This window comes from Ilyonectria robusta, assembly GCF_021365365.1.
Source record: "Ilyonectria robusta strain PMI_751 chromosome Unknown BGZ61scaffold_29, whole genome shotgun sequence".
NCBI classification, from domain to species: domain Eukaryota; kingdom Fungi; phylum Ascomycota; class Sordariomycetes; order Hypocreales; family Nectriaceae; genus Ilyonectria; species Ilyonectria robusta.
The window spans coordinates 268824-291957 of NW_025764463.1; the positions used below are offsets into that span (position 1 = coordinate 268824).

At 49.7% G+C, this 23134-nt stretch overlaps 13 protein-coding genes across 13 annotated transcripts; 6 read left to right on the forward strand and 7 right to left on the reverse strand.

Annotated features, from left to right (window-relative positions):
• Positions 1–493: 493 nt before the first annotated feature.
• BGZ61DRAFT_498723 (class II aldolase/adducin N-terminal) lies at positions 494–1528 on the forward strand (the record flags this gene model as incomplete). Its single annotated transcript, XM_046251314.1, has 4 exons — positions 494–696; positions 756–780; positions 837–975; positions 1029–1528. 4 exons carry the CDS (start codon positions 494–496, stop codon positions 1526–1528), a joined length of 867 nt encoding a protein of 288 aa, XP_046097512.1.
• Positions 1529–2766: 1238 nt separating this feature from the next.
• Positions 2767–4030, reverse strand: BGZ61DRAFT_366257 (kinase-like domain-containing protein; the record flags this gene model as incomplete). Its single annotated transcript, XM_046241667.1, has 3 exons — positions 2767–3402; positions 3450–3618; positions 3708–4030. The coding sequence occupies 3 exons, from the start codon at positions 4028–4030 to the stop codon at positions 2767–2769; spliced, it is 1128 nt and encodes a 375-aa protein (XP_046097513.1).
• Positions 4031–4316: 286 nt separating this feature from the next.
• Positions 4317–4769, reverse strand: BGZ61DRAFT_484301 (uncharacterized protein; the record flags this gene model as incomplete). The annotated part of the gene is made up of 2 exons (XM_046249594.1): positions 4317–4412; positions 4467–4769. 2 exons carry the CDS (start codon positions 4767–4769, stop codon positions 4317–4319), a joined length of 399 nt encoding a protein of 132 aa, XP_046097514.1.
• A 345-nt stretch (positions 4770–5114) lies between these two features.
• BGZ61DRAFT_484302 (uncharacterized protein) lies at positions 5115–5435 on the reverse strand (the record flags this gene model as incomplete). The annotated part of the gene is made up of 1 exon (XM_046249595.1): positions 5115–5435. One exon carries the CDS (start codon positions 5433–5435, stop codon positions 5115–5117), a length of 321 nt encoding a protein of 106 aa, XP_046097515.1.
• A 466-nt stretch (positions 5436–5901) lies between these two features.
• BGZ61DRAFT_498724 (NUDIX hydrolase domain-like protein) lies at positions 5902–6909 on the forward strand (the record flags this gene model as incomplete). The annotated part of the gene is made up of 2 exons (XM_046251315.1): positions 5902–5942; positions 6006–6909. 2 exons carry the CDS (start codon positions 5902–5904, stop codon positions 6907–6909), a joined length of 945 nt encoding a protein of 314 aa, XP_046097516.1.
• Positions 6910–7193: 284 nt separating this feature from the next.
• On the forward strand, positions 7194–7703 carry BGZ61DRAFT_538556 (uncharacterized protein; the record flags this gene model as incomplete). Its single annotated transcript, XM_046254666.1, has 2 exons — positions 7194–7383; positions 7447–7703. The coding sequence occupies 2 exons, from the start codon at positions 7194–7196 to the stop codon at positions 7701–7703; spliced, it is 447 nt and encodes a 148-aa protein (XP_046097517.1).
• Positions 7704–8714: 1011 nt separating this feature from the next.
• Positions 8715–10624, forward strand: BGZ61DRAFT_461899 (amino acid/polyamine transporter I). Its single transcript, XM_046247233.1, has 3 exons — positions 8715–9182; positions 9230–10007; positions 10062–10624. The coding sequence occupies exons 1-3, from the start codon at positions 8810–8812 to the stop codon at positions 10522–10524; spliced, it is 1614 nt and encodes a 537-aa protein (XP_046097518.1). The 5' UTR covers positions 8715–8809; the 3' UTR covers positions 10525–10624.
• Positions 10625–11104: 480 nt separating this feature from the next.
• On the forward strand, positions 11105–13392 carry BGZ61DRAFT_461903 (ankyrin repeat-containing domain protein). The gene is made up of 4 exons (XM_046247234.1): positions 11105–11620; positions 11706–11963; positions 12016–12536; positions 12591–13392. The coding sequence occupies exons 1-4, from the start codon at positions 11193–11195 to the stop codon at positions 13310–13312; spliced, it is 1929 nt and encodes a 642-aa protein (XP_046097519.1). The 5' UTR covers positions 11105–11192; the 3' UTR covers positions 13313–13392.
• Positions 13393–13414: 22 nt separating this feature from the next.
• On the reverse strand, positions 13415–14199 carry BGZ61DRAFT_461904 (uncharacterized protein). Its single transcript, XM_046247235.1, has one exon. It carries the CDS (start codon positions 14138–14140, stop codon positions 13634–13636), a length of 507 nt encoding a protein of 168 aa, XP_046097520.1. The 5' UTR covers positions 14141–14199; the 3' UTR covers positions 13415–13633.
• Positions 14200–14866: 667 nt separating this feature from the next.
• Positions 14867–16340, reverse strand: BGZ61DRAFT_366022 (uncharacterized protein; the record flags this gene model as incomplete). Its single annotated transcript, XM_046241648.1, has 3 exons — positions 14867–15036; positions 15094–15981; positions 16034–16340. The coding sequence occupies 3 exons, from the start codon at positions 16338–16340 to the stop codon at positions 14867–14869; spliced, it is 1365 nt and encodes a 454-aa protein (XP_046097521.1).
• Positions 16341–16791: 451 nt separating this feature from the next.
• On the forward strand, positions 16792–18937 carry BGZ61DRAFT_431017 (major facilitator superfamily domain-containing protein; the record flags this gene model as incomplete). The annotated part of the gene is made up of 11 exons (XM_046243834.1): positions 16792–17004; positions 17058–17149; positions 17208–17335; positions 17386–17540; positions 17590–17635; positions 17684–17939; positions 17996–18029; positions 18079–18329; positions 18382–18506; positions 18555–18608; positions 18664–18937. 11 exons carry the CDS (start codon positions 16792–16794, stop codon positions 18840–18842), a joined length of 1533 nt encoding a protein of 510 aa, XP_046097522.1. The 3' UTR covers positions 18843–18937.
• Positions 18938–19351: 414 nt separating this feature from the next.
• BGZ61DRAFT_461910 (uncharacterized protein) lies at positions 19352–21530 on the reverse strand. The gene is made up of 3 exons (XM_046247236.1): positions 21416–21530; positions 19821–21364; positions 19352–19760 (listed from the first exon to the last, which is right to left on the reverse strand). The coding sequence occupies exons 1-3, from the start codon at positions 21468–21470 to the stop codon at positions 19446–19448; spliced, it is 1914 nt and encodes a 637-aa protein (XP_046097523.1). The 5' UTR covers positions 21471–21530; the 3' UTR covers positions 19352–19445.
• Positions 21531–21741: 211 nt separating this feature from the next.
• On the reverse strand, positions 21742–23103 carry BGZ61DRAFT_461911 (S-adenosyl-L-methionine-dependent methyltransferase). Its single transcript, XM_046247237.1, has one exon. It carries the CDS (start codon positions 22711–22713, stop codon positions 21940–21942), a length of 774 nt encoding a protein of 257 aa, XP_046097524.1. The 5' UTR covers positions 22714–23103; the 3' UTR covers positions 21742–21939.
• Positions 23104–23134: the final 31 nt, after the last annotated feature.

A 23134-nucleotide genomic window follows, 5' to 3' on the forward strand; every position in this document is an offset into this window, starting at 1 on the left:
TCCAAGGTCAAACTAGAACTCTGTTTCGGCACGTATCTCCGCCTGACAGATACCGTCGCATCCTGCAACCGGCGATTCCAGATCTCACCGACTCCCCGACCCCGTCGGAGCCGGAGCCACAATTTCACGGCGACGATCCCCGGCGCCAAAGGCCGGCGGACCCCGCGGACGGCCGAAGCTGCGGCCGGCCGACTGCGCCTCTGCGGGGAAGCGAATCCTCATCACTCGTGTTCCTTTCAATGGCCTGTTGGAAGGTTATGATCCTTGGCCAATGACGGAATGGCAATTACGTTGAGGCCATCAGTTTTAGTTTTCCACGTGCCTAGAGGTAGTTTGGTCTGGCCTTCTCCAAAGCCCATTCTTATAAGACTTAGAGTGTCGGATGGCGATGATTATTATCGACCCAACTCAAGCCAGCAAATTCCCCTAGAATTCATTTATCTTCTGACAAGCTTGATCCATTTCAATTCCAATCCCTTTTAAACCTGAAAAAATGGCCCCATCAGCTGTATCAGGCATTGTCACAGACCAGACCGGCGCCAGCTACGATGCCCAGGCCGCCACGGATCTTCCAGCGTCCTCGACCGGTGTTTTGCCCACTCCTAAATTTGCTGATCCCCTCGAAGAGCGGGAGTACTTAAAGGGCAGATTGGCCTTGGCCTTTCGGATCTTTGCCAAGCTTGGGTTTGATGAAGGGTGAGTTCTTGGATGGGGATTGGTCTTTGAATTAGTTCGATTAACTGGCGGCGACACAGGGTAGCTGGACATATCACGGTTCGGGTATGGCTCTCATTACTTACCATTGATCTAATAGATTGGAGCTAATCATCTGCTAGGACCCCGTCGAACCAACAAGCTTCTGGGTGAACCCATTTGGCGTGGCGTGGCCTTTGCTGAAAGCCTCAGACCTCATCCGTGTCAACTCTGAAGGCAAGATTGTGGATGGTGGTCCCGTCAAGTTGCTCAACACTGCAGGTTCGTTCTGTGCAATTCCACTTTCCAGTTTCAGTTACTAAAAAGTTCCCAAGCATACCTAATCCACCATGCCGTGCATGTGGCTCGACCAGACATTAACTGCGTCGCCCATTCTCACTCCATCTACGGGAGGGCATTTTCGGCGCTTGGTCGCCCGCTCGAAATCATTACGCAGGACTCTTGCGCCTTCTACAATGACCTAGCATTTTACGATTCCTTCGGTGGCATTGTTCTTGGAGCGGACGAAGGCCGTGACATCGCCGCAAGCCTGGGCAACAAAAAGGCTGCCATCTTGGCCAATCATGGCCTTCTCACGACTGGCCAGTCCATCGAGGCTACTGTGTTCTGGTTCATGAGCCTCGAAACTTGCTGTCGGGTGCAGCTTCTTGCAGACGCAGCAGCGGCAGGGCGGGGTGGAGAATTGGTCAAAATTGGTGATAAGGAGGCTGCTTTCACTCATGCAACTGTTGGTAGCGAGATTGCAGGATGGTTTTCTGCTAAGCCTACCTTCAGCCTTATGGAGAGAGAGGCAGGAAAGGATTATGCTTTATAAAGTGTGTGCTTAAAAATTGGCCTTACCGCACTGGGACGTCCCAGATAATGATGGTCTTTTCCCTTGAAGCTGCCAACAGCCACCGACCATCCGGCGAAAAAGCAATTGCCGAGACTTCGTTCCCATCGCCCTTTAGCGTCTCCTTCGGTAGAAAGTTGCCTATTTCATTCATTTCCCATAGAAAGATTTGACCATCATCGTCTGCTCCCGCAATCCTTCTGCTGTCGGGGGAGAAGATCCCATGCCTGAGCATAGACTTCAAACTCATGTGCTCCAGGTGCTGCTTCGGGTGCAGATCGATTTGCCCTTGCGTTGCCCCCTGCAATCCGACAATGATGGGGCCATACGGCTCATCCATCTCATGCGATAGTAGCAGTCCACCGGATGGAGATACCGTAATCGGCCACCGCCATTGCACATCCTTCCGAAGCCGAATCGTACGATTGAGATCCAAAAAATAACAGCGATATTCCCGTTGAAAGAACCATACGCTATTGTCTGAGAAAAGTATATCGCTAAATCCGCCGTCACAGTATTCAGGATAATCTACATGTATACGTTCGAGCTGGCCATCGGGCTTTGTCCTATAGACGCTTGTCGTGTACCGATTGGGATCAGTGTACCATGATACTGCAAAGAATAACCCATTGGGGGAAAACATAGCTTTTAGAACTCCAAGGTCTGTTGGGCAGTGCCCTGGGACGCTTTGCAAGAGTTGGAACTTCTGTTGTTGATCAACTTTCCAGCTCAACATCGCTCCCTCAGCTCCTGGCTGGCTCACAAACGCCAGGAACTGATTGTCTCCATCCCGAAAAGAGATTGAACGAACAGACTCTGGCGGTTGCACTGGCAGGGACTGCCTCAATGTGACAGTACCTAAATAATCCACACTCCAAATGTGGATGTAGGAGGAGCATAGTGTCGCAAGCCATTTGCCGCTTTTCGAGAAAGAGACTTCGCTGACCACATCCTCGAACCCTTCAAGTATCTGGACTGACTTAAGTTCGCTGTCGACATAGGCACGAGACCGGCGAGTTGTGGGAAGCAATTTGGGTTGAAGGCTGTGGGGCAACTCTTTGGCTGTCTGTTCAGTGGATACAGACGAGCCGGTATCCTGAGAAGTGATAGATTTTTGTCGCATCGTGTCTAATGACTCGGGAGCCAAGACGGAGACTGGATCGTCAACCGATTCCCTATCATCAGTTAGTCAACTATTGCATGATGCAGTGAGAGCTTACTTACCGACGTGCGGTTTTGCTTGGCTCGCCATTAAGACTTTCCAAACCAGGACCGGGCTGTCTCAGCGTAGTGGAGTTATCATCAAACAAATCCGAGAGACCGTTGGACGATGACCATGTTGCAGAAGCCTCGTAACCTCTTTGTAACCCAGAGCCTGGTAATCCTGCAGTTTCGTCGGATCTTAGACTTGAGCTTTGCGGATCCAGCAGCTGTTCACGTATCCACGGGCTCTCTAAAGCTTTCTTCGCAGATGGACGGTCGCGAGCAGAAGGACGCATCGTCTGGGTGATAAAGGCGGTATACGCCTCACTGAGCGAGTCTTCAGCCGGGAAAGAATTATCTTTGAGAACGTAGCGAGTCAGATCTTTCTTCCCGGGAAATGGGACTCGGCCAGTCGTCATTCGGAATGCCATAGCGCCGACGGCCCAGATATCGATGGCAAGGTCGTAGGAAGGATCGCCATCGTCGTCATCGTCGTCCAGGTCACAAGGCCTATAGATTCCCCTGACTTCGGGAGCTTGATAGTGCTCGGTGCCGATGACGGTGCGGAGAACTGTCGTGCCGACTTGCTTGCTGGTTCCAAAGTCGGATATCTTGACCCACCAATCGGGCCCTTGGTGCTGAACGAGAACATTCTAAAAGGTTTGAGCGTTTTCCACGTCGCTATTAGGGGAGATCTTACCCTTGGCTTCAAGTCGCGATGAGCAAATTTGCTTCGGTGCATAAATGCAAGTCCCTGGAGGACCTGGAGCGTGATTCTTTGTGCTTGGGCCTCTGGAAGACGCTCACTTATGTGATTCTCCAAGTCACCCAAAGGAAGGTACTCCATGGTGATGAAGATGCATTCGGGGCTGTCGTACCAGCCAAAAGACTGGACGAAGCAGTCTCGATACTGTTGTTTCAGCGTTAATAAAGGTGGGATTGTGAGACAGAGGAGGACGCAGAGCATACTGGCTTTTGAGAAAAATTGAAAATAGCTGACAGCTCGCTGGACAGCATCTTGGGTGTCACAGTCTGGTTCCCAAATGAGGTCTGGATCTGTTTCACAGCTCGAACTTGGCCGGCGCTCACGCCTTCGGTGCACTGCTCAAGCCAGACGACGCCAAAACCGCCCTGGCCGAGCTTCTTGGTGCGCTGCCATTTCTCTTGAACTGGCGTGCGCCAGAGACCCGTAGCTTTGTTAGAGACGTGTCTGATCTGGAGTGTGTATTCCTCACAAACGGTTGTCTCGAGTTTCCAGTCACCGACTGGCCCTGGCAACATGTCGTCCATTCTCTCGATCTGTGATGAATGGTGAGGGGAAAAAGAATTGGACTGTGAAGCCGAAACAGGCTGATGTTGGTCACGAGACAATCGGCCTTATCAACGCAACCAATCATGACTGCATCAAGTTGGTCCCAATCTCACAGCCTCAAGCTGACCGCGAAAATACCCTAGAGCCACTAAGTGTGAACAATGGTGAACTTGAAATCTTCACCTAGTTAACTAAGCTGAGTGCCATATTTTAATGTTCTTATCCACACATGTCGGATATAGCCTTGAAGCTAGGCTAGAACGGAATTTTGTCCTTGTTCTCGTAGTGGAAGTGTGCGAGCAAACCTTTGGCGCTGATTTGATAGCCACGAATAGCTTCATGTCGTAGTACCTGAGCTAGGCAAGGTCAGGGAAAGCCTTGTTACGAAACCGCACCATAGCTTACCGGATGCTGACGTCGCTTTGTAAAGTCGACCTCGTGCTTGAGAATGGGCTCAAAACTGTGCATCGGAATGAAGACAACAAGGAAGATGGTAAACCAGTTGCTGGGTTGATTTTTCATAGCCAACACCTCGAGCCCTTTTAATACTTCTCGACTTAATGGTTGAAGCACTTTCTCCATTAAGATGGAAGTGAACTGAAAGGCTATGTATGGGGGAAGTGCGACGTTATCTTTGGAGCGCCGTGGGGGAGATATTTCCTCGGCCCCAAGCTTGTCATGGGCAGCATATCTCCAGCCATCTTCCATGAACCGTGCGACAGTCCAGAATCGCAAGGTCTAGCGTACGAGAATGTTCTATATGAGTAGTCAGAATCATGGATGCCAAGAAAGCCAAGTTTGAAGGCACATTATATCCCAGAGACTAAACTTACCGGATCTGACGTCGGAAACAAGGGGCCAAGAGTAATCCATGAGAGCTTCGATGTACGCCAGCACGCTCTCGTCGATGAACTGATTGACGGCTCGGATTGTCTCACCCGGGTTTGTAGTGACGAAAGGAATGGCGTAGTACCCTCGGCCGTGCCCCCCCAAAGGTTTTGTTGTCTCTGCAGTCGTCCTCCGGCTCTGTCGGCGGATCAAACTGACGCACCCTCAGCCCAGGGGCAAACCAGCCGCATTCAACTCCATATTGTTCGCGTCCATCAACCCCATTGTGTCGCTCGATGTCAAACCAATATCGCCCAGGCCAGAACCAGCCGAGAAGTCAAATGAGGAAAACTGGACAAGGTCTGGCCGGCTGGGCATAGATGGGTTGTCGATCGGTGGAACTAAGAGCGGCTCGCCAAAGGACTGGAGAGGAGAGATCAGTCCATCCTCGCAGGCGATGACGGCAGACACCGACACGCCAAGAATAGCGGCCGCTTCCCGCAACGTTTGCATCTGGTGATGGGTGAATTCGCCCGGTTTCGCCATGTTGAGTGGAATGGCTTCTGGCAGTGGATGAGCGTGCTGTGGCAGACAAAAGGAAGAGAGAGTCGGAATTGTTAATATTAGGCAGTAGGTGATGCAGTAGAGGGACAGCTCGCCATGCCTTCCTTAGGGATACCTTCTTAAAGTCTACCTTCTTGAGGTCTACCTTCTTTAGGTATACCTTCTCTAGGTATGTCTTCCTTACACCTGCAATTCACTGCACGCTCTTCCTTCCCACTAAGAGCGTGGAGTGAATCATGTTGCCCAGCACGCCTCGTCGATAGGCAGGGCGACTGATGAGACGAGGGCGCACTGCGATTAGTCAGTCGTCTACTCTCGGCCGGACAGCTGACCTGTCGTGGCCTACGTCCATCCTACATTCACGACGACTTTACCTTCTACAAAAGCCGAAATCAAAATCTCCACGCTTCTCATGTTCCACGCCCTAGAACCGGTCCCAAGATCCAAGATGCCCCGCAACCTATTGGACATTGTTGAAGCCATCGACAGGTACGTGGTCCTTATGTGCGTTGTTTTTGTGTGAGAATCCCCAGTTAAGCCTTGAAACCACAGCTTCCCATACTATGCCGACGACACACAAGCGTACGTCACCTTCATGCAAGACTTTTACTACTTCACCATCGATGAGTATCCCAAGCCTTTAGGTTACGTCCACTCTTCCATCATCGACAACGTCGCATGGCCCGATTGTTGGACCATTGACCCTGCACGTCGAACGCTGAATCTGCATGTCCCAGCTGGTCCAGGCACTCCCTTCGACGTGCGGACTGAACTCGTCAATGACACCGTGGCCCGCGCCAAGAAAGAAGGCAAGATCAAGGAGATGACCTGGAGCGGGGAGCCAATGGCCGTTTACACTCCGGACGGTGAGCATGTTTTCAACATGAACAACCTTGGGAGCCAACTGCTCGGCGTAATCTGCTTTGGCGTGCACCTGATCGCTTGGACCGTCGTTGACAGCAAAAGGCTGTATTGGCTTCAGAGACGGTCCGAGACGAGGCCCATCCATCCCGGGAAGCTCGACACGCTCGCCGGTGGAGGCATCAAGGTTGGCGAACCCATCATCGACGCCATGGTAAGAGAGGCATTTGAGGAAGCCAGCATCCCCAAGGATTTCTCGACATCTCACCTTCGACCTTGCGGCATTGTCTCTTATCATTTGTCACACAGCCATCTCAACAACCCGGGGTCTTTCCCTCACGCACTCCACGTCTTCGAGATGGAACTGCCTACCGATATGATTCCGAAGCCCAACGATGGCGAGGTTTCTGAATTCGTCACCATGACAGAGTCCGAGGTCATGGCCGCATTGTTTCGGGACGACTTCAAGCCCATTGTTGGCATACAATGGGTAGCGCATTTCTGCAGGACCGGCGCTCTGACTCTGGAAAACGAACCGAGGCTGTTGGAGATGTGCGCAAGAACACACCGGAACCTGGCCAGTTTTGTAGTCTAGGAATTCTGTAGTCTGAGGCATCCAGGGCACCTCAACCGCATCATGAGGGAGGAGAAATCATCGGCAGCCGACACTTGCTCTATGAGGTGGGTGTTGCGCTTCAGACTCCAGGTTACTTTGCTAGGACAGGCTGCTTGACGAAATTATATGAACCGTGCATTACCACTTTGGGCCACCCATGCTTCTCATCATGTTAATATTCGGAAACTTGCAGCTGATAGTCCCTCATACACATCACGCTCGACGTACTAATCCGCACCACAGAACAAGCCAAGTTTATTGCCATGGCTCCAGATGAAATTCTTGGCGACGACGACCTTTCGCCTTTCAAGTCCCACAAAGATGTTCTTACCATGCCACGGACGGTAGGAAGCATGGCTTGGGATGGCCATAGTCTACGTATATCACAATACACGTATGAACTGGCTAGTGATGATATCGAGGAGATCCAGGAAGCTTTGGAGGTTTTCAAAGGTTTGCAACTCACAATAGCAAAGCCACGGCTTGATTCCGAACTTATGAAGGGACTCTGACCAGGTCACGGACTTGATGGACCCGACATCAGTCCTACCAACTTTCCGCTTCCGACCTTCGGCAAGAAATTGGAGGGATTCGCACGGAGAGTTCACTCGGGGCTCGGCTTCGTCGTTCTCTCTGGGCTCGATCCACAGAAATATTCTGTGGCGGCCAATGCGACCATCTTGCTAGGAATATCCTCTTGTATCGGCGAGGAACGAGGGATGCAGGACAACAAAGGCAACATGATAGGTGCTTTACTTCTTGCCAACCTGTAACCAAGACAATGCAGATTGCTTACGACATCTCTAGTTCATTTCCAACGTTCAGCTGGACGCGCTAACAGCGGAAACAAGGCGTTGAACCTTGCAACACTATGAAGTCCTCAAAATCTTGGGTTTGGCGATATTATGGTTCTGATGGTATTAGCCGTTCCACACCGAGTTTTACTGCGATCTTATCACACTGTATGTTCGAGACACGGCTAATGAGTGTGGGACCACGAGCCAAGATAGGTCCCCAAAAGACTCGTGTACATTGGAGGGCCGAAAATGAAGGTCCTCGGGACGCAGCCGGGCCTGAAAGGGCTCTACGCGGCACTCCCCTACTCTCGGGGCGACTTTAGCGGCTTGCATGGCCAGGTCGGAAACAAGTACGGCATGATCTAGCTAAGAGAGGAGACTAGGTCAGCTCTTCTTGGAGAAATCCTTCACAGCTGAGCAAGGCGCATCAGCATGGGATCTAGGTTGCGAGGGTGCGCGGGTACGAGTACATCTGGATCGACGCACTATGCATTATCCAAGACATCCAAGACGACTGGAAGGAGCAATCACAATTCGTCGGAGCGTCGGATGACTGGTTTGACCTGTCATTTCAAAACTTTGACGACGACGGTGACGACACCTGGGCTGAGTCTACCGATATCGTGTCGGACTGAGGGACGCCCATATATGAGGGACACAAGCCAGTCGTCCTCAAGAGACGAATCGTGGACCGCTCGTATACAAAAAAAAAAAAAAAAAAAACCCCTTATATAATACATTAATTAAGCATCTTCCTAAAATAAAACTCTAAGCATCAATGTTCCAAGACCTTCCAGTTTAACCCTAGTGCAAAGCTTCTAAAGAAGGATCCAGATACTTAGGCCGGGACTGGCGGTTACACCCGAAGCTAAAGACAGAAGCAGTCGTAGGGCCCGTCTAAACAAGATCAGTGCCACCTCAGATTAACACATTAATTTCGTCAATGCGGGCGGGGCGTTGATTGGTTGGCGCATCTGTAGATAAAGACACATTTTTCGTACAGAAATCATCAACGCCACCTCCCCCACGATAGAAGCAGAAAACCTCGGGCCGTTCCGCAGACAGCTCCGCAGCTGTCCAGAATGGCCGATATTCCTTCCAAGTCGTCTTCGGACCCTTCAGCGGACATGCGTGTCGCCCCACTGCTCCCTGGCAATACGGCCGTGGATGATGATGATGGCTTCCACAACGACCACCAGGACCACTTGGACATGCAGCGTTTGGGCAAGAAGCAACAGTTCAAGCGGAATTTCTCACTGTGGTCTTCCATTGGCTTCGTGGCCATCTACATGGCGACATGGGAATTTGTCCTGATTTCGCTGGCCCCAGGCTTCACCAATGGCGGCTACGCGGGCGTGTTTTGGTGCTTCGTCGCAACAACCACAGCGTACTCGGCCGTCGTCGCGAGCCTGGCTGAGATGGCTTCCATGGCCCCAACTTCCGGTGGACAGTATCGTAAGTGAGACAATTGTTCTCCACGCGCGTGGGGCTGACCAGAACAGATTGGGTCAGCGAGTTTTCGCCTCCCAGCTACCAGAAAATCCTCTCCTACGCCTCTGGCTGGATGACAACCTTGGGATGGCTCGCGAGTTTCGCCAGCAGTTGCTACACTATGGCATACCAAGTCCAGGCCTGCATCAACGTTACCATGCCTGATTTTGCCTTCACAACCTGGCAAATCGCCCTCCTCATGTGGGCCGTCATCGTCGTTACCATTGCCTTCAACACCTGGGGCACTGCCTTCTTCCCACAACTGGAAACAGCCAGTTTGATCGGTCATGTCCTTGGATTCTTTGTCGTAATGATACCTCTGTGGGTGCTTTGCGACAAGAATTCGGCACATGATGTGTTTTTGCAATTTACGGACCAGAGCGGGTGGAATAACATGGGGTTTGCTTACATTTCGTCACAAATCTACGTCCTTTGGTGTTGCTTCGGCTCAGACAGTATCGTTCATCTGGCAGAGGAGGTCAAGAACGCGTCGATTGTCGTGCCGCAGGCGATTTGGTGGTCGTACGTGGGCAATGTCTTTTTCGGCTTCATCATGCTCATCACCATGCTTTTCTGCATTGGCCCGCTCGACACAGTCATCGAATCGGATTGGCCTTTCATCACCTTGTTCGACCGAACCGGATCCCAAGGTCTCAACCTGTTCTTCAACGTCATCTTGTGGCTCTTGGTCTATCTTGGAAACATCACCACACTTGCAACTTGCGCTCGCGAGACGTGGGCATTCGCGAGGGACCGAGGACTTCCAGGGTCGCATTGGATCGGCCATGTGTAAGTCTCATGTCAGCTCTTCATGTTCTGCACTAACGGCCACGGCACTTACAGGGACAAGAAGTGGCACCTGCCTTTTCACGCAGTCTATCTCATGTCCATTGGCGCTGCCCTTCTCAGTCTTATTCAAATCGGGTCCGATGTCGCCTTCACCGTTCTCGTGTCACTTTCGACGCTAGGAATCATGAGCACGTATCTCCTCAGTATTGGCTGCGTACTGCTCAAGCGTATCAAAGGCGAGAAGCTGCCTTTCGCTCGGTGGAGCCTGGGCCGCTTCGGGCTGGCAATTAATGCGTTCTCTGTGCTCTACAGCTTGTTCATCGTTATTATTTGTTGCTTCCCTCCGAATCTGCCCGTCGACACGGCTTCCGCGAATTGGGCGCCCTTGATATGGGTCGGTGTGATGATTATTGCCGTGATTGCCTATGTGACGCATGGCAGGAAGGCATATACTCCGCCAGTCTCGTTCGTTGAGGGAGTCAAGTTACAGGGTGTGGGCTTACAACAGTCGTCTTAGCAAAAATCAGTTTGTATTAGTAGTTAAAATTCATAGAGAGAATACCAATAGAATCCGTCGTCATCAGGACTCAAATCGGTACGGGATTGTTGCTTTCAATACAAAGGAGGCACCACACAATATTTCCTTCCGCATCTCGCCAAGTCTTTTTTAAACATCAGCGTTCGTGGTGTCAAGGTTGCAATATTAGAGAGGCCATCCATCCTCATTCTTTTCAAAATCCACACAGGAACGCTAGCATTGGGGCAGTTGTTCGACTCACATGTCCCACCAAGCTGATTCTGGCTGCTCCGCGATGCCACACACAGGACCACTACCACCACGGACCTGGCTTGTTTCCCCCAGTCCGCACCTGAGACTCATCCAACCCTGGTTAAGTCAGGTCAAGGGCGTAGCGACCGACAAGTCAATTGAACCTGGGAGTATGGCTCGTAATCTTGGCCGTCAGCTCTAAGCGGGGTGAGGAAAGGCATCCCCTGCCACAATGCAGCGATATCATGGGTTGAAGATATTCAGTTGGTTGACTAAGCCGTTGGACAGGCCCCGCACCTGTCTTCTGAAAAATGACATGATCCCTCATCAACGAGCCAGCAATTTGGCTTCATATTCCATCAACGATATCTCGGTACGACTATTGAGCGGGATTTGTTGGTCCGTCCGCGGAAGCGATGGGTGACCCTCTATCAGTAATATCTGGAGTCGCAGGGATCATCGCATTGGCGACTGCGACGGCTCAGGGCCTGGTATCGTTGATTCAGGAAATAAAAGATGCGCCCCAAGATATCCGCGAACTCGGCTTGGAGCTTGACAGCCTTTCGTCGGTGCTGCAATCTACGAAGCAACTATGCGCGACTAATGAAATCCGAATCAATGACGCTACACTTGTTGAAACAGTCACCGGTTGTGTGCAGCACAGCTCTGTCATTATGGAAGGCTTGAAGACTACACTTGAGCCATTTGTTGATGGCGGCAATTGGCGGAGGCGTTCAATGAGAGCATTCAACTGGACAATGCGGAAAGGGGATATTAGGACCCAGCGCTCTCGGTTCCGAGATGGAACAGCGAGACTCACGTTGGCTGTATCGGTCCTCAATGGGTATGCACTCTTCGCTGACGTTCAATTGACATGGCGTCCTGGTCTTGGAAATCCCTCAAAGCTAACCCGCGATGTAATTGACCAGCCACTTGACTGGTAAAGGACAGGACGAGATCCGGAACGACATTGCCATCGGGTATGAGAAGCTTTCAGCTCAATTTCAAAGCCCCGAGAACGGAAAGAGATTGAGGAGGAGACTAGAATCAGATTTGGAAAGCGTCACAGCGGGACACCGACGCGGCTCGGGGTCTGTCATCACCGATGCTGGCCTCCCAATGAGAAGATTTCTAGAGCGAGAGGATTCCTACGACGTTCTAGAAGAGCCCGTTCTAACAGACACATTGTGAGCATTGACACGAATAGAACGTTAGGAACTCGACTCATCAATCCAACAGACCCTTGAGCAGTCCTGATCTATCCAACGAGCCACTGCTCATCAAAGCCGCCAAAACCGGCAACAGAAACCTCATTCTTCAGCTCCTCTCCACAGGCTCCTCGACACGTGAAAGAGGTTCCGATGGTCGCACTGCCCTTCACTACGCGGCCATTCACGATGACGGCGAGACAGCACGCCTCTTACTCGAACACGGTGCAGAGGTGAATGCCAAGGACAATACCCTCGATACCCCCTTCAAACTCGCAACGAGTGGAGAATCAATCAACGCCCAGGCTGCAGTAGTTCTCGTCGAGAAAGGCTGCGCCATGGGCGACTTCCCGTCACGGCTTATCGGGGCTATTGCTGCTGCAGAGGAACCTGAGAGCTTGCGCCCACTAATCTCGCTAATCATAAAGAGGAGATTGAATTCAGGCGCACGAGGTCCCTTTCTACTCCACCAGGCGATTGTGATGAAGGATGACGCGTGTTTGAGGATTCTTCTCGAAGAGGGACTTGACCCCGAACAACGGGATACATATGGTTAGAGCTCTGCTATTTGCCGCTTCTTTTAGGAAAGACTGACCTTGAGTGCAGGCATTGCACCAATAATGCACGCACTTTTACACCGCAGATTAACTGCAGTGCGGATATTGCTCGATCACAGCGCAAACATAGATGCCTATCTCCCACGGTATCAGCCTGGCGATATCAACATTGATCAAGATTATCTGAAGCGCCTACCAAGCGAGTCAATGCATGGGGAGACCCCAATGTCTCTCTCATTCCACTGGGATGACATCACCCTCACTCAATTTCTTCTCCAGGCTGGAGCCAATCCGAATTTCCGGTTCCCCGACTTCGACCAATCCACTGATCTGGACACGCTCGCTCACGCCGAGGGAGAAAGCTTGCTCAATAGGTGTTGCGCATTCCGCCGGTTGGAGTATGCCAAGCTGCTCATCAAAGCTGGGATAGATGTCAACCATAAGATTTTGTCCACGGGAGAAAGTCCCCTGTACTGGAGTATTGTGTGCGGCACTCCGGAGCTGTTGGACATTTTGATCGAAAACGGCGTAGACGTCAATCTCTCTCTTACTTCACGTATGGGCAATATGTCCGCTTTACACGTCGCTGTACAATACGAGCAGATTGAGATGGCTCGCGTCCTGATTGAGCATGGGGCGGATCTGAGGCGAAAGAATTCCCGGAATGAAACGCCGCAAGAACAGGCGCAAAGGTCGGGAAACGATGGCCTCATTCTGTTGTTTGAGCATGTAGTTCAAGATACCCAAGAACAGAAAGCTGAAAGTCCATAGTAATAGGGCTTTTAAGACCTCTTCCACTCATTTATAGTACTAGGTGAATAATACCTATACAAACAACGAGAAGATCCAGGCCTCCAATTTGGTTTTAGTGAACTTAATTAAACTGCCGCATTTAGACCTACCATAGGAACGAGTTACCTCAAGTCGCGTCAGGGGACACCCCAAATTGTCTCCGAATGAGGTGGCAAGGTCTCATATGGCTCCTCTACTCCTCATGCTGCTGTACATGAGTTATTAAGAACATTCACATCTCGGATTTCAAGCATGGCGACTCTCCAACACGGTTGTGATATCCTTGATACAAGATCTGGCTCAAACATAATCCCTGACAAAGCCCCGGCTCCAGTCTCTTTTCCCTAGTGGCACGCCTTCCTTCCTCAAGATTGCGTAAGCCATAGAGACATGGAAATAAATATTGGGCATATTTAACAGTCCAACGAGTGCCTTGACAGGTACCTCCATGGCCTCCTCACGACGAGTGAATGAAGTCGTTGTCTCGCCAAGCTTATTGACCGTATCCTTGTCCGTTCCGTCGAGAGCATCAAGAGCCTGCTGGATGCGCGCTCGCATCTTCTCATAGGTATCAAGATCCTCCTCTGGCTCGGCGTGCTCTTGACCGGATAGTTTTGCTGCCAGCGCCTGTGACTGGAAGGCGGCGTAATGAACTTGGAAGGTAAGAGGCTTCATATCGTCGATGAGGCGTGCGGTGAAGAAAGTGGCCGAGTTGGGGTGCTTCTCGGCCTCAGTGAGCATTTTGTTAAGGGAAATCAGAGCGCCTTTTGCCATGACGACAGTTGCATCGTAGAGAGAGTAGGCCATGATAATTGGTAACCAGGCGTCAACACTGTTGTGTGACGGGAGCCAATATTGTATTGAAAGTAGTACTAGGATATTTAATAATTGTTTGCTGTAGGGGGCAAATTTATACTTCCCCAGCAGTACAAATCTACGTCATTTCCAAATACAAAATCACTATTTTGAAATGGCCGTGGCAACAAACCAACTAGAAGTCTCTAACTCTCACCTAAATACAAAATCGCCAGTTTGAAATGGCCGTGGCAATGAACCAACCAGAAGTGTCATTCTCCCACCTGGTGTTGATTGGGTCTACGATTTTGCGTAGAAGTCGGCGTTAAGCCTGTATACCCGTTAATACCGCTCTGTGCTGTTGCAGGTTTAGCGCGGGGGGGTACTTTCAACCTGACTTCAAGTGTGAGTAAAAGAAACGCAATTATAAGCGCAAGTATACGCTGTTGTAGAGCTGGATATTAGTTAGCGAATTGGCCCAATTACAGTTGAAAAAATAAAGCCGACGAAAGCAATTCATAATTTTACTAAAGCTGCTCTGTATCTCTAGCACATATCAAAGTGCCACCTCGGGTGGAGCTGACACAGAGCTTGTGCGTGAGCGACAGTGATACCTATTTTGTAAAAAAGAATATTCTATAGTTAGTCAATGCAGATCATATTTATTTTTATTAGTCTCCACATCATCTAAAAGTCGATCACCATTATCAAATAAACCGTACCAAATCTAACACTGATTTAAAATACAACCGTTTCAATAGTTTCACGCCGCAGTATCTCTGCATCGCTAGAGAGAAGGAAGCCAGATTGAATTTGCGAATTCAGAGCTTGTCCTGCAATTCTTCGATAGTTAGATACCGATCCATACATCAACTGAAGTTTTTCGGAATCAAAGGGCCACTCAGATCCTAGTTAATTGGTTAGATTGCCCATGATTACTATTGTAGGCCAGGTGGATTACTTACCCCGATACCAGCTGGGCCTGCCCTTTGGCGTGGCTGCAACAATTCTTGCCAAAGGAGCTTCAGTATGTAATGTTCTAACTCCTCCCAGCGCATTGCCGTGTTCGTCACGGATGATCTCATCACTCAAGCCATTTGTCTGTAGAGTGGCACTGGGAGGTGGTGGAATAGCAGCTTCGCTCGTCCATCTTTCTACAGCTTCAAACACGGCATGATAGATGAAGGAGTTTGAGAAGGTGCTCCATTTTGCACCATGCAGCTCAGCGACTGACCATCTTTCCATTTCCAGAGGTGAAGCTTCTCTGGATTCACGATGAGCCATAGATGCAATCTCATAGAGCCGAAACGAATCGCTGTCTGGACGCCTGTGAACAGTGTCCTTCATCTGCCCACTTACACCGCATGGAAGTCTAACAGAAAGGAATTCAGACTCTCCCAGTAACTCAACGATCTTTGCGCCCTGAACGTCAGGGAGAGCTTCACCGCCAGACTGGCAAGGGATGTATCCCTCAAATGGCAGACCACCATCTGGCAGCCGCAGGTGAGACGAGTGCGTGATGAAGTGCCTTGTCACGCCTCCTGTTTGAGATAATCCAGAGAGTACCACCCGAGTGGCTGTAAGCCCCAACTGGCTGGATCGAAGAGCATGCGAGGAGGCGGCGATGATTTCTGGCGACTGTGGTGTTGCGGGCCACCATTTAGCCTTGAAAGCATCGTATGCTTCACGGAGTGATTCCTTAGTAACATCGGATACGAAAGGGATGTTTTCTTGGAATTCCCGAGCCAGTGGACCTGGGATGAAATGAATCTCCTTGTAGCGGTCTGGGTCAACGTTCTTGATCTTATCGACTGCAGATGGAGCTTGCGAGTCGACCTCTAACCAAGCATGGCCTTGATTGCAAAGTGTCAGTAGGGTCTCCAAGCGGACTGTAATCTCACTCACCACTACGCATGACCCATCGACTAATGTGACGCCAAATGCTGGTTCCTCCCCACAAGTGTGACGGCTCTAAAACGACGAAGCCCGTGAACTGGGTGACATTGGCTGGGCAACGTAAGAGAAGACGCGTGCAGTACGACTCTCCGGCGGCCACGCCGCTTATCAAGTATTCTCGGCTGACGTATCCATATTCTTCAATGAGATCAACATGGTACGGCTCAAGAATAACAGGGCGTGAAGTCTCAGTCTCTGGGAGATGGGCGATTCTTGGCGTTGAGATGCGCACAACTTGTGCTTGTTGGTTATCCATCATAAACGAAGATATTCAATAATAGAGATCGATGATTCCAGGCTTCAATCGAGAAGAAATCTATTTATCATCACATCAAGTAATCTATATATCCTCGTCTAAGACACTCAGTCTTGATGCCGACAAGACCACGTGACTCTTTCGGGCCGACATCACCAGCACCGACAAGATCACGTGGATTTAAAGGTAGCATCATGCTCCAATCTAATGACCGACAAGGTCACGTGACAGCTATCACCGACTGTGTCGGCTTGATCTTGGCCAAATTGGGCCTTCACTAGAGCTTCAGGGAGATTGCTCAAGCGCCTACAAAAGGAAAAGCGTGGCAATCATATTACGAGAAGAAAACTCCCATTGTCTCCGCTCTTACCTTCATCACTCCACTGCCTGTTCCACAATCGCCAACGCCAGCTCCAGTCACAACCTCGCCGTGTAAGAGCGAGCATCAACCATGGCAGAAACACTCAGCCAGCAGAAGGAGCTCAACATCAAAGACTATGCTAAGGATGACCATGTTGAAATTGGCACCGGCACTGTCCATCCAGTTATGAAGGTGTACGGAGATTCTGAACAAATTGAGTATACGGCCGAGGAGAACAAACGCGTCAAGAGAAAGATTGATTTCGTCTTGTTGCCGCTCATGTGTACTTGTTACATTTTTTCTGTAAGATATCCAACATCTCTGTGGGAGCCATTGCCATAACATTTGGCCACTAGTTTCTCGACAAGTCACTTCTCAACTATGCATCCATCTTCGGCATCAAAGAAGCATTGCATCTCGAAGGATCCAACTACAGTTGGCTAGGGAGGTAAGCCATTCTCAAATATCAGTATCCCCATCTGCTTCGTATGTACTTATCATAATAGTATTTTTTACTTCGGCTACATGCTCGGCTCCGTGGTCTGGTCAAAGCTTGTGCACCGCTGGCCTGGACACGCCGGCAAGTTTATCTCGGGTGCTGTTTGCGTATGGTCAATCATTGTGCTCCTTACTCGTATGAAATCCCTCATCCTCAAAGCAACGATTGGTCTAATGTCTAGGTAGCTCTGTGCTTCAACTTTTCTGGCATCATGGTCGTACGCTTTTTCCTTGGCTTCATGGAGAGCATTATTGGAGCTGTCTTCGTAATTGTCACAAGCAATTGGTGGACCAGACCTGAGCAAGCTTTCAGAACTGCATTCTGGCTTGGCGGTACTCCAGTAAGAACAAACTCCATTCAAGTCACCCACTATGCTAATATTGACGAAGATTGGAAATTTCCTCGGTGGTATCCTCAGCTATGCAGTTGGGTCTAGTGAGTTTCAGACTTGATCGACCTTCCGCAGACTTCTAATTGTTCCAGTTCACGGCTCGATCCCGACATGGAAGATCTTCTTTCTCTTCTTCGGATCTTTCAGCTTTGTCTTTTCGTTGATTCTCATGTACTTCATGCCAGATCACCAAGGTAACGCTAAGTGGTTAAATGAGCGTGAGAAGAAGATTGCGATTGAAAGAGTCAGGGAGAACCAGACCGTCACATCCGACGATCGATGGAAATGGCCACAGTTCTGGGAAGCCTTGCGAGATCCTCAAACCACACTTTTCTTTGTCACTGCGATGTAAGAGACTATCCTTTTGCCGTCCATGCATTGATCTTGTGCTGACATTTGTTAAGGGGTAACACGATGCCATCGACTTTCGCTAGCCAGGTGGGAACTTCATCCAACATAACGTCGAATATTCTAACAGGTTTCATAGTTCTCTAGCCAAATCGTCAAAGGATTCGGTTTTACAACTCTTCAGACGACAATAATCTCTACATGCCCTGCAGCTGTCATACAACTTGGGACGTTTCTCGGTCTCTCCTACTTGGCTTCCCGTCGCAATAATATCCGTCTTTACCTCTCAATCTTAGTCTCGGTACCTCCATTGATAGGAGCATCACTTCTTCATGTCCTACCCACCTCGAATCAAGCAGGGAGACTAGCAGGATATTATCTCACATACACGTAGGTGGGCATCTTGCACAAAGTTTTACAATATCGGCTAACCAGAAAACAGGCATAGCATGTCATTCACTCTCAACACTGGTTTGATGGCCTCAAACTATGCTGGTAATACCAAAAAGTCGACTACTTCTGGAATCATCTTTGCTGGCTGGGCTGCCGGCCTCATTGCAGGCCCTCGTAAGTGTGTTGCTCCGCTAGAGCGGACAAGAGCTTATTTCCTGGCAGAATTCTTTTTAGAACGCGAAGCGCCCACTTACGACATGGCGTTTAAGATGCTTAGTATGTCTCCACCCTCTTTCAATCCTGCTCTTCATTCATTGACTTAATGCTACAGTGGGATGTTACGCTCTGATGATTGTCATTCCGGTCTTTCAACTCACCTGGTATAAATACGAAAACAATCGTCGACAGAGGCTTGTTGAAGCTAGGAATGTCCCTACAGTCAATTCCGTACCAGAATTCACTGATAAAACTGATTTTGAGCAGTGGGAAACTTTCCGTTACACTATGTAAATTGGCGACGATAACTGGTATTGAGCATTGGTGGACTCTTATATTACGCTTTCTCTAGTCTACGTGGGCAATGAATTTAGTTGGATCGCAGAAAGACACATTTTTAAGATTGGACGTCGCCCAAAGGTTAGCCTGGTCTAGGCACGTCAGACCCATTGCCTTGAGGCTGGACAATTGAGGCCAGCATAGGGACAGGGTTCGCCTTAGTCTCGAAGCTATAGTCCATAGTGATGCTTGATTAATATCACAATTTTGCGAGCGACCTTCTTCGTCTCTCCAATTCCCTTGGTTTAAATTTGCTGGTGAATGATAATGATAACTTTCTACCGCGTTGACTGTGTAGGTTGTCGTTCTCGCATAAACAAGACATAGTATTGGCGTCCAAGGATACAGGACACTCAGTGAAGGCTCAAGACGGCTCCCCATCATACGAATGACCATATAGCAGCCAGACATCTCAGGCTTTTCGATAAGTTGGATTTAAAGACAAGCATTTGATTTACCATTAATTTTATTTGTCTGATAGGGGACGTAGTCGCTCCAGACTAAGCAGGGCATCAAATAGCTACTATCATCTGTCATTACGTTGACCCCGATGCCCGACTATATGATGAATCTACCAGTGAATTGATCCATTGCACAACAAATATCCAGCGTATTTCCCTGAGACTTCGTCCGGCACATCGCTTCAAGCAAATGGCGGGTTTTGGTAACATAGGAGCCCCATACCTCACCTTTTTTAAGAACATTCAGGACCCAATCGCGATGGATCGGGTCGCTAGTAGCTAAACCCGCTAAGAACAGAGATGAGGGTATAATTGAAGAGGGTGAGTTGGCGCGAGAAGGGTCGTACTGAATCTTGAGTTGGCATTGAAGTACTTTCGAGATGGAAAGATCCGGTTGGAAACTCGGCAATGGCTTCTCAAGATCAGCTAACGTTATCCGTTATGGCAGCACTGGATCGAAAGCCGTACTTACGTAGACTTGGTAGAGATACAGCAGGGTTGAATGGAGTGCTGACAACTCAAGATAGAAGCCATAATTTGTCGAATCAAGCACTTCCTCCCTCAGATTGTCCACATCGGGCCCCTTCTCCTTCACCGTCGCTTGATTCTCGCATCGTCCAATTGCATATTGAATATCAGCGTAGAGCGACCTCACCTCATCTGTTCGAATGGGTCTAGAAGTAATGAACTCGCCCTCCAGTTGCTTGTGTAGCTGCAACTCAAAATCGGCGACTCTCTTGCGAAAGATGTCCGCTCGAAGCAAGTTCATTATAGGACCCAGTGGAGGATTATGACTATGAGTGTCGAAATCGAAAATGAATGACAAGCTAGGCGAGCGTCGTAGCCGCTCAATTAGCACCCCACCGCCTAGCCGGAAACACGCAGAGCGAGCATCCAAGATGGCGAGACGAAGAATGATGCGCCTGGTCAAACTGCTAGAATCTTCCAGTGCCTCTTCTCCTTCTTTTGTTGAAATGACATCGATTGCTGTGGCGAGGAGACCGAGGAAAGAGTCGACGCTAGCTCCCATGACATGTACCTTCTTGACACGGACAAATATCGCAGAGAGTAGACCGTCTATCTCTGAACTGTGACTTTTCCTGAATATTTCGAAGGATTCTTCAGCAAGTTGGTCAAACTTTTTGGCTTGGTCCACATAAGATGCATCTTTTATGGATAAGTGAGAGGCTGAAAATGCAAGAATGGCATGGAAAAGAGGAGGGAACGAAAGAGATTGGGCAAAGGCTGAGACGAAGAGGTTGTTCGAGTTTTTAGACCGATCATCGACCTTGGAGTAACCCTTTATAACTTCTAGATAGTGTTGGATGAGCTGGCGGTTGTCTTCGTTGAAGGTGGAGAATGAGTTGCCTGTCCTATCGAGTGTGGTGCTTTCATCTTGTGTCACTTCGGGCTGCGTTACTTCATGACCATGTGCTGATAATGGCCATTCGTAAGATGATGTGGCTGAGGTTGGCTCGGATAACTGTAGTATCGAAGGGTCCACTGCTGGCAATGGGATGAAATCCAGCCCTTCTCCCGCCAGGTTTAAATCCAAAAAGTCTGATCCAAGGTCAAAGTCCAAGGCGATATCTCCAAGCTGGTCAGATCCGAGGTTGAAGTCCAAGATGTCCCCAAGTTGATCAGGTTGGTAATTTGGGAGGGGATTTAGTTCATAGTTGTTCTCTTCTGGTCGATTTTCAAGATCCTGATCGACAGATGCTGGTGTCCTAGTAGAGGCCGTAATATGCTGGCCACTAGGTTCCCCATTGGGCGTTTGAGCAGTCGGACCTGGTGTCATCGTTTTGTTCTTTGGTGTCGAACGCACCACGCGCTGTCCAATTGTGCGTCTGCGTTTCGGCGGTGGAACATAATGTTCACCAGATTCCGGTGCACGCCACTGACATTGAAATCCAAGCCTTTGACAATTAGAACACTTTGAAGATGGCTCCTTTTCATTTTCGGGGTTTGACGGGCTCCCTTCGCACCGGACTTTCCGAATCCTACATGTGTAACAAACTAGAAATCCACGGTCAGTACTGGACGCACCACGCGGAGCGATGCACCTACCAGGACGTAAGCGCTGTCGAACAGCCAAAGGTTCGGGTGATGTCTCCTGGCTCATAATTACGTCGGAGGAATTACGTCGGCGGAAATAGAGTGAGCCTTATCAAGTAACCCTTTGCATGGGAGAGGTAAAAGCGTATTTCTACACTTTGCGTCGATTAAGTATACCGAGATAAGGTTACGTAATCATCCATTGATCTTTCGGCTCTTGCTTACCCTAGAGGACGTTTCAGAAATATCCAGATTGACATGAAGCCTGTTTATCCGTTAAATATAGCGTGCATTCATCATTTGAAAACATTATTTTTTTGTAACATGATTCCCATTCAGTCTTGTCTCAAAACTCATTATGAAGTTGCGTATGAACAGACTTCGATCCTCGGCGCCTTGACTGGATGCGTCACGCAATTTCTATATGTTGTGTGAATTCCGACTGATGTTTTTGCTATTTCACGAATTAGGACCGGACACCCCAGTTTATGACATTTTAGCGTTCAAAAAAGATGTCTTAAATCTGTTCTTAACCTTTAAGCCTTCTTGCCTAAGCATATAATATAAGGGAACTTCATTAGTTCCCCCTCGCCCTTAGCCGGTTCGCCGTCTTTAAACTCCCCAGGATACTTTTCGACAATCTTTGAGTGCTCCCAGGCCACCTCTACCTTGACATCCCTAAACCCGACTTCCCGCATTAAGGCGGCAATCGACTCCCGTCCGATGCCATCGCGCTCGACTCCGTCCATCTTGGACTCGGGATGGAACCGCCGCGCTTCAGGTCCAAAGTCCTCAAAGTCCGTTAGCGCCACTGTTCCACCCTCCTTCAAGCAGCCGAGCATGGTCGCCAAGACGGGCTTAAGATCCGGGATGTGGTGCAAGACCAGGTGGGAGATGATGAGGTCGAATTTGAGTCTTGGCCCATTGGGTTCGGCCGGATCCGCTGGTGGTAGCATTTTGTTCTCGGGGTCTTCCAGTAGAACTGCGAGAGGAAGGATATTCTCGGGGGTATTTGGCTTCCTCAGCTTCGAAGAGAGGACGTCAATCATGCCCTTGGCGGCGTCAACTGCTACCAATCGATTCGCGGCGGGGGCCACTTCCAAGCTGAGGAGTCCGGTTCCACAGCCAATTTCCAGGATGTCTGGCCGCCTGGGAGCGTTCGTGAATAGAGATGGAACAAACTTCTGTATCGCTTTCCAAGCCTCGAGACTCATGGCGTGGACAAAGGGATTCTTGTCCCAGGCGGCAGCCTCCGCATTAAAGCGCTCAATGCCAACATTGCTCTCCCCTTCCGCGGCGGAGTCTGGCATGGTGCTCGTCTCAAGATATATCGAGACGAAGGCGCAAAGTGTCGAATAATAGCTTCAGGTTGCTTATAGGTCAGTTGTATGATTGCAACAGAGCAGTGGTGAATGTCGTCACTTCGGTTACCTCTCGGACAGAGTTGGTGGAGCTAGACGGCATCCATTCCGGCTATACAGACGGCTATCGGTCAATCTAAACTCCGAAATTCCGTTCCATCCACACCGTCCTGCAGCTGAAGGTGAGAATTAGTTAGCCACCTAACATCCGACCAACCTCCCAAGAAATGTCTCCGGGCCGCTGGTTGTGCCCCTCATGTTACAACGTTAGCTCAAAATCTCAGCCCTAGTACGGGATCATCGGCTGTGGGTGGGTGTTATCAATCTCGTCACATCCAACCAACTGTGCCACACTTGTGCGCCAACTGGT